The following is a 9494-nucleotide window of genomic DNA, read 5'->3' as shown; positions in this document are numbered from 1 at the left end:
TGGGGTTTTGTCTTCTCTCTCCCAGGCAAAGGAAACTGGAAGGTATCCATAGGCATTTATTAAGTACTTAACTATATACCAGTCAATGTGAAGAGTGCTAGTGACACAAAGAAAAAGCACAATTTGTCCCTACTCTGAAGGTATTCTCATTTTATTAGAGGAACCATGTATATATGTGATCATAAACAAAATACAAAGAAGATGCACAGTAATCTCAGAGTGGAAGATCCCTTGTAGAAACTTGTGCTTGAGTCTTGAAGAAAGCCAGGAAGAAAAAACTGGAGAGAGAAAATTACCTGGCAAATGTTGATATCTTTTAGGAATTGAACAGTTGTGGTGGGAAAGTGGAGAACAGAGAACATCTCTTACATGTCTGTCTATCCTTAGTTGACTTCATCCAATTAGACATACTTTGGGTTGAATAATAATATTATTAATTATAATCTACTCTATGTCAGACACTATGTGAAGTATTTTACAAATATCTCATTTAATCCTCACAACAATCCTAGAGGTAGGGACTATTATTATCCTCAATGTTTAGGTGAGGAAACTGAGGCAGAGGAATTGACTTTCCTGGGATATCTAAGGCTGGATTTGAATTCTGGTTGTCTTGACTCTAATCTGATGCTCTATCCACTGTGACATCTGGCTGAACCACCTACACCCATGTTCTGGGTACTGTGGAGAGATGCAGATTCCCTTTGAGGGACCTCCCATTTGAATGGAAAAGATTGACACCAAATCTAGACCAAGAGGGAGATGGAAAGATAAGAATAGGACTCAAGGCATCTGGATAGATATCAGTGTTAAAGAAGGTGAGGGAGCAGAACTGAAATACTCTTATCAAGGAAACAGGGATGTGAAGTTGGCTTGAAAAGCAGGCACATGGAATAAATCTCAGCAGAAGAAAAGGAAAGGGATTTTAGCAGGAAGAATGGCCAACAAAGAGTCTCAAGACATGATAGCTAGTTTTGCTTGGATGGAGTACTTTCTAGGATTAGGGAATCTGTATTTATAAGGTTTAAATGGTCAGGGGAGGGGGAGAACCATATTTGGAGAGAGAAAACCCTTGAAGATTCAGCAGGGAAATTTGACTTGAGAGATAGTTTGCCCAGGCAATCATCATGGCATTTAATGCCTACTGCTCTATAGTGGGTGGATGACAGGGGAAAGAGACTACGAATAGAGAAGATGGTGGTGAGGCTCTTGTTCTCTTCCAGCAGTAAATTGATAAAGACCTAGGTTAGGGTAAGGATTATAGAAATTAATAGGAAAGGGGAAAGACAAACATTGCAGAGAAAGGATGAGTAGATAATGCATTATTGGTGGAGTTGTGAACTGATTTGGCCATTCTAGAGAATAATTTGGATCTATGCCCAAAGGGCTATAAACTGTGCATGCCCTTTGGCCCAGCAGTATTTTTATTGGGTCTGTATCCTAATGAGATCATAAAGAAGGGAAAAGGATCCATATGTGCAAAAATGTTTGTAACATCTCTTTTGTTGGTGGCAAGAAATTGGAAATTGAATGGATGCCCATCAGTTGGGGAATGGCTGAATAAGTTGTGATTATATGAATGAAATGGAATATCATTGTTCTATAAGAAATGGTGAATAGGCTGATTTCAGAAAATACTAAAAAGACTTACATGAACTAATACTAAATGAAGTTGATCAATTATGATAGACTTAGCTCTTCTCATTAATGAGGTGACCCATGACAATTCCAATACACTTAGTATAGAAAATGCCATCTTCATTCAGAGGGAAAACTATGAAGACTGAATAAAGATTGAAGCATGATATTTTCACCTTTTTTGTTAGTGTTTGCTTTTTCTTTCTCATGGTTTTTCTCCCTTTAGTTCTGATATTTCTTTCATAACATGACTAATATGGAAATATATTAAAAACAATTGTAAAAACAAAAACAAAAACATAACAACAATTGTACATGCATAACCTAAATCAAATTGCTTGCTATCTTGCCAGGGGAGGGTTAAGAGAAGGAAGGAGAAAAATATTTGGGACTTGAAATCTTACAAAAATGAATGTTAAAAACTATCTTTATATGTGATTGGAAAAATAAAATATTGTTGAGAAAAAAATAAAATAGGTGCTTTAAAAAAGGATGCATAGAGTTTGGTGACAATTGGACAATGGTAAGATGGAGGCATGAGGATGGATTGTTATTAACATTCTGGAGGGAGAAAAATCATGATCTCAGTATTGCCTTTTTTTTTTTTTTTTTTTTGAGACTGGGTTTCCCTATTTTACCCAGGTTGGAAATGCAATAACCAATCATGGCCTTGCTCCCAATACTAATTAACACAGAAACTTTAACTTGACCTTTTTCCCGCTTAGGTTAATTTCCCTTCCCTAGGCAACCAGATGGTCCTGTCTCCTGTAAGACTTATCATATTCTTGCTAGTTTAGACCCTCAGCCCACCCAGCCAGTTTTGACCTTCCTGCATTTCAGAACTCCTGAACTGGAACAATCTGCCAGCCCTTGTCTCTCATCAGAAGGGACTGCAGGCTCAGTCTCAACATGTTAATGTTCCCCAGAACACCCACCCCGTTTGTTCAAATGCACACCTCTCAAACGCTGCAACAGTTTATTGAAATCTAGAATGAGACAACCAGAAGGCAAGGCACCCACAGACATTTACAACAAAGAGGGATATACAAGAAGTGGCCTAACCTTATTCTCCACCCTATTTCATTCCATTAGTAAATCACCTTTTGTACATAGTGGGAGGAGATCTGAAGCAATAAGGATTTCCATCAAGTTTTCTTTGAAATGTATAAAGGTGCAAGATTTATGTGAAGTCCTCTTACCAAAGAGCTACAGGTAGAAGGAATTCTGTTATAACCAGCTTCTCAACTGCAAAACCACATCAGAAGGTTAGCCAGAACAGGTTAACCCAGAAGAAGGAAGACAATCATAGACAAAACCACACAAAAACAGTCAATTACTTCCCGAAAGAGATAATCCTGGATATTTAACTCTCTAGTTTCCTAGCCAGAAGAAGAAAGTATTGGAATTGTGTTTCTATTTCCATTGGATTTCCAGGCTATGGAAGTCATGTTTGTAGCCTCAAACAATCTCTATCCAAAGGGTTGGGTAAATTTCCCAGGTTGTACTGCCACTGGGGGATAATTAGTGGTATCCTAAAAGGTAATGGTAGAAGAGAGATGAGTAATACACAGATGACAATATTATGATAAGTGGGATTTAAGTGGAGTTAAAGGAATTAGAAATAACTCCTTAAATGGAAAGCAAATGGAGACCTGGGTAATTAGGAAATTAGGACCTAGCTCCCTAAGGTGGGATAGAAAGGGAGGTTTCATGCAGTGTAATTTGGAGGAGAGAAGAGAAGGATTAGTATTCAGGAATGCAGTCTCAAGGAAGCAACAACACAAACGTTCCATTCATCATCAGTTCTGAGGCAGGAAGATGGGAGGGTGGCAAGTGTGCTTTTTGCATGAGATCCCAGCTCTCTATGCAAAGCGGACAGACCGGCTGCTCCCACAGCTAAAGCCCAAGGATCGGGGCTGGCAGGGGGCACAGGAATCAGGTGCCATCACTGTGTAGCTGCCCCCAGAGGCAGAAGGACCTGAGGAAATCTGGAGTCCTGAGGTGGTGCTGCAGGTGAGACCTCCACAGGTCACTCCACCCCTGGAACTGCTGACACCTGTGGAGTCAGAGATTGAATTATGAAAGTATTTAATTGACTGATTTCACATATTTCCCCTGTTACCATCCCTTCTCCATGCTTCAGAGCATGTCATAGTCTTAGCCATGATCAAGTAGATATCAAACAGTATCTAGGTCATGGAATTTAAGAGCTGCATGGGACCTTGGAGACCAGCTTGTACAATTGCCTCATTTTGTAGATGAGGAAACCAAAATCTACAGGAATAAAGTAATTTCCCCAAAATGCAAACCTGATTGACTGCAAAAATTATACTAGAATTTAGGACTTCTAACTAAGGATCCAGTGTTCTAAAATTGCTTTTATTCTCAGTATCAGAACTGGTTATCTTAGAAAAGAAGTGGGAGGAAGAAGTCAGTTAGTATGAGGGGGCAGCCTAGAAACAATGATTGTCTTCCTCTGTTCTCAGAGTCTGTATTAATGCCACCAACAGAAAGCTATTTGCTATGCGTTAGTCCCTGAAATCTGCCCTCTCCCCAGGGATTTTCCAAGAACCCTTCTGTACACATAGTTGGAGACCCACTAAATTATGCAGATTGTGGATGCAGACTTTTAAATGGAATCGCTAACTTTGCCCAACAAGCCACATCATCAAAGGGTTTTAGTGAAGGTTACTTACAGACATTCACAGAGCCTACACCTTCACACAACCTATGGAGAAAAGAGAAGAGAGAGGTTAGTCCTGTATAACTCAAGTAACCTTCCTTGAGATAAGAGAACTCATGATGTCAATTTAGGGCACTCACAGGGATGGAGAGAATGTCTCTGGGTCCTAAACCCTTTGATGAAGAGTTGTCCTTTTTTAATTTCCCAAATCTAAGGTCTCTGTAGGATACTCAAGTTTTGCCTTCCATTTAACCAAAATTTCTCTTGTAGTAAGACCTATTGTGTTTAGAATTAGCGGAAATGTCTGCTGGTTGTAGACTCTATGACTCCTACTAGACCATCTGATCTAGCCCCTTATTCCACAACCATTCTTGGTAGAACATGCCAAAATTTCACACTAGAAAGTTCCTCATCTCTAACTTTGAGCTCTTTCACTGCAATGGTCAGAGATATAATTGCATGGGATTATCATCCCTTTTATTCCTTCATGTTTCTGGCTGGTCTCACCTGTGCTCCTCGCCTTCCAACAGTCGTTTGTAGGTGGCAATCTCAATGTCCAGACCCAATTTGGAATTCATGACTTCCTGGTATTCCTTCAGCAGACACGCCATGTCCTGTTTGGCCTTCTGCAGGGCACCCTCCAGCTCAGCCAACTTGCACTTGGCGTCATTGATGGCAGCCTCACCTTGCTGTTCAGCCTCTGCCACTGCAGCCTCCAGTTTACAGCGCTATGGAGAGGGGGAGGGTGGTACAGAGAAAATACTTTTTGGTTGTATCACATCTTGGGGAAAGAAAAGATGGAGGAAGGATTCTGGAGGGAGAAGGATATGGGCTGGGATCCCTAGCCTGAGAGAAATGAGGAAGAGAAGTAAGAACAAAATAGTTCTTGGCTTCTTGATTTTTATCCTACAGGTAATAGCTTCATCTAATTTTTTAACCTATTAGTGTCTCTGTCAGAGTTACCCCACAACAATTAGAGATCATAGGATTTAGAGGTAAAAGTTTCTAGGTAGCCCCATAGATAGAGTGTTGTGTCTGAAATCAAGGAGATCTGAATTTAAATCTGATCTCAGATACTAGCTGTGTGACTCTTGGCAAGTCACTTAACAGCTGTCTGCTTCAGTTTCCTCAACTATAAAATGGGGATAACAACAGCATCTACCTCACAGGGTAGTTGTGAGGATCAAATAATATACTAGTTGCAAAGTGCTTACACAGTGCCTGGTACATAGTGGTCATTTACTAAGTAATTGTATACAATTATCCTCCCTAAAAGACCTTCAAAAGTCATCTAGTCCAATATCTTCATCTTAAAGATGAGTTAAGCAGGCCTTAGGGAAGTTAAGTGACTAAGGCCACACAGTTGATTCTTCCCCATTTTATAGCTCTATAGGGTCATATTATACAATCCCTCTTGGCAGTCTGTGTCATAATTTCACATTAGAAAGTGCTTTATAGTGGATGGCTAGTATGGTGTAGTGGATAGAGCACCAGCTCTGAAGTCAGGAGAACCTGACAGGAGTCAGCTTCAGACACTTAACATTTGCTAGCTGTGTGACTCTGGGCAAGCCTCTTAACCCCAATTGCCTTGCCCCAAAAGTGCTTCATAATTAATAATTAATCTCTTCTTCCATTGGAAGATTGGAAATAGTTCCCTGGAATTTTTCATATGAGGTCTCCAACTTTTACATCCCCTAGAGCCAAGTCTGTTCTCCAGACTCCAGAGTCAGTAGTTGTCAATGATAACACTTTTACTTTCATCTAGCCCCCCATGATGTGTGACACTATAAAGTTTCTTATGGATCCTTTGAGTTTCCCCATTTGAAAGATGACCCCGGAGGGAATTCATCCTTGAATTCTTGAATTTCTGAAGTCTTCCCACACGGATATACTGAAGTTGGTCAGAGAATTCTGTGTATGCCATTGGATTTGGAAGGGGAAGAAGGCAAAAGGGTGTAGGAGAATTTGCATAAAAATTTTCCCGCCTCATCACTTGTACCTGACACTTGGCATTCTCGATCTCAGCTGTCAGTCTCTGAATAATGCGGTTCAACTCATTCATCTCCTCCTTAGTCCTTCGAAGGCTCTCACCATGGCGGATCACTGTGGCCTTCATCTCCTCACACTATAGGGGCATGACAAATGGAAGTGATTAAAAAGCCAATCCCACTGTTAGGGACAAGGACACAGATCTTTTCTGTGCAGGTCTAAATGGATCTTATTACTTCTAGCCATATTCTTCATATTGGGTTTCAATACATTTCTAACCACTGCAGAACTCTAAATGGATATTATCACTTTTAGTCATATTCTTCATTTTGGGTTTCAAATATTTCTATCCACTGCCACATCTCATTTTACTTCTTCCTCTCTATCACTTACACTTTCACCCAACCAAGCAAACTAAATCCTTATCTTCCTCATCCCTGTGTCTCTCCCCACCTCAGTTTAACTTCTCACACTTCTGAACCTTCACTGCAGGTATTCCCAACTTTGGTCACCCAAGACCCTTTTATCATTTTATTTTCTTCCCTTCAAATTCTCCTCCTCCACTCTATTTTCCTCAATGAGTATGCTCACCATACTCCTACTCTCTCAGCTACACTCTACTCAATCATGGGACAATAGACATAAAACTGGCATCAACTAGATCTTCCATTTACTTTTATAGATAAAGGAAGAGGAGTTAGCTGCTGATTGACCATAATCAAATGTAGCAAATGTCAGGGCTTGGTTCAGAAACCAGGTGCTGACTTCAATTTTGATTCTCTTTCTCTGCATCAGGTTATAGGTGTGCAGTCATTTGACTATCTGCTCCTGCCTATTATTTTCTCTCTGAAGCTGAATCTCTTTCATGGCCCTCTGTATCATACATCGCAGATAGCTATCTCATCTTTTCCAATAAACTGAGAATTCCCCCACTAGAGGGCACATTCTTTTAGAAAGCTAGTCCCTAGAGGATAGGAACTGTTTTTAATTTTATTTTTGAATTCTTAGTACCTTGAACATAGTAGTTGCTTAATAAATACATGTTGGATTGGACTGGCTTGAAGTGTCTTGCCTCTTCCTTCTGGCTTTTCCCCCAGGATATAGCTTTATTATTTTTTAGGGGTTAGAGGAATGCCAATGAGGCAAAGAATGCCAATGCATGTAGGAAGAATGACCAACTGGTATTGAATTAATCAGGGATGTAAGTAGAAGGTAAATGGGTACTTGGAAATATATGGATTTCCATGAGTATTTAGAATCAGAGATTTATGAAATATTAAAGCTGGAAGGCATTTTAGAGATTTAGTCCAATGTTCTTATTTTGTAGATGAGAAAATCATCACCATGATGGATTAATCTATGGTTTTATTTCATCTAAAAACCTAGGATAGTGGGACTGTTTGAGGCTCTGAAAGGTTGGATGGGTTACCAGAGGTCACACCACTATTATAATTAGAAAACTAGACTAGGAAAAACCCATTTACTGGGAAATTGGGACTAGAAAAAAATAACACTCCTTCATTTACTGGGATGCATTAAATATAACTTTCCTGATGAGTTTTCTTTGCTTTGTGCTCACTGAAAGGCAGTTTTCTGACATTCATTCCCTGGCTTAGCATATTCGTTTGAATACCATTTTGTGAGTTAAAGAATAAGATCTGGCATAAAGCTGGGAACACAACACTTTATGGTGAGGCTCATAGATTGATGTCTCTAACATGCAGTCTGCCCCTTTGTTCTTTCATTTCTGACTTCACCCCTGTGGGTGGATTGGAAATTCCATTTGGAAATGTTTCTCACATAGCTGTGAGAATCTATCCATTTTGAAGAGCTCTTCCTGGGCCCTAGAGAGTGGCTGTCTGATTGTGGACATATTGCCCACACGTGATAGAACCTGTAGTGTGTGTGTGTGTGTGTGTGTGTGTGTGTGTGTGTTTACCATGTGATATTGGCATGAGAAGGACAGAAGTGGAGTGGAACAAGAAAACAGACATAGGTATAACTTCTTCCTTGAGAGTGCAGGCTTGAAGGCTGTGGGAGAAGCAGGGGACTGTTCTCCCTTTGAAACATGGCTGAAAGACAGAAATCCCCTTTACAAACAAGCTCAGCATGGTATGGTGAAAAGATTGAACTGTGTGTCCAAGTCCTAGCTCCAACACTTATCAGCCATGTGACAATGAACAAGAAATATACATTCTTGGGGATTCTTATTTTTTGGAGCTGTGAAATGGATATAACAGTATATATAATGTCTACCTCACAAAGTTGTTGGGATAAAAGAATTCTTTCACTCTCAAAGTAGAAAAGTGAGTAGTATACCATATCTGACCCAAGTGCCAAAGCATCTGAAGCTACTGTAATACCTTGGTACGGTACCAGGATTCAGCCTCAGCCCGGCTGCGGCTAGCAATGTCATCATATTGAGCCTTGATCTCAGCCACGATGCAGTCCATGTTCAGATCACGGCTATTATCCATCTTGACAATGACTGAAGTGTCTGAGATTTGTGATTGGAGGACACGGATCTCCTGTGGGGGCCAACATGCAACATATTCAGGCCAGAACCTTCCTCCTCTAGAGGACCATGGGGCAGACAGGGACTCAAGCCACAGATGTTCTGCACGTGCATTTACATATACATGTATACCCAATAAGAAAACGTGTACAGATGTTTACTTCACATATAGTCAAGCACATGTACCCCCCCCCACATATATATATACACACACAGTTATACCACAAGAGATCCACATGCTAGTATAAAGAATAATAAAGGCACAAGCTTACATATGCACACAAACACTGTTACTCATGGACATTACATGTAAATTCTTTTCTAGCTTGAAATTCTGTATTTATATTAATAATTATATTATTTTATTATATTACTTGTTATATATAATTAGATTGCTTTATTATATCATATTACACACATAATATATAATATAATAATATATATTAATAATAGAGAGCTATTCTTAAAGTCAGGAAGACCTGAATTCATGTTCAGACTGACACATACAGACCATAAGACCCTGTAGTGGTCCCCTGACACCAAATGAAATCACTGGTCCACTAGACTAACATTCATAGCACAGACAAACATGGAAATGGCACATATCTATTAAGGCTTACATTCACACATCCATGTGCAAGCATCTTCACAGGTACATACACACATGCC

The 9494-nt window shown here is 39.8% G+C and overlaps 1 protein-coding gene across 1 annotated transcript in view; it reads right to left on the bottom strand.

The window, feature by feature from the left end:
* Positions 1-2597: 2597 nt before the first annotated feature.
* Positions 2598-9494, bottom strand: part of LOC100932290 (keratin, type II cuticular Hb5) — a 28680-nt gene continuing 21783 nt past the window's right edge. Inside the window, exons 6-10 of the mRNA XM_003772203.2 lie at positions 8674-8838; positions 6321-6446; positions 4829-5049; positions 4335-4366; positions 2598-3694 (exon numbers count right to left, since the gene is read on the bottom strand). Of these exons, the coding sequence (XP_003772251.1) occupies positions 3501-3694; positions 4335-4366; positions 4829-5049; positions 6321-6446; positions 8674-8838 (738 nt within the window). The 3' untranslated portion in view covers positions 2598-3500. The remainder of the gene's footprint in view (positions 3695-4334; positions 4367-4828; positions 5050-6320; positions 6447-8673; positions 8839-9494) is intronic.

This window comes from Sarcophilus harrisii, chromosome 5 (assembly GCF_902635505.1).
Source record: "Sarcophilus harrisii chromosome 5, mSarHar1.11, whole genome shotgun sequence".
Taxonomy (NCBI): Eukaryota; Metazoa; Chordata; class Mammalia; order Dasyuromorphia; family Dasyuridae; genus Sarcophilus; species Sarcophilus harrisii.
The sequence above is the reverse complement of the archived record's forward strand: the minus strand, read 5'-3'. Positions and strand labels throughout refer to the sequence as shown.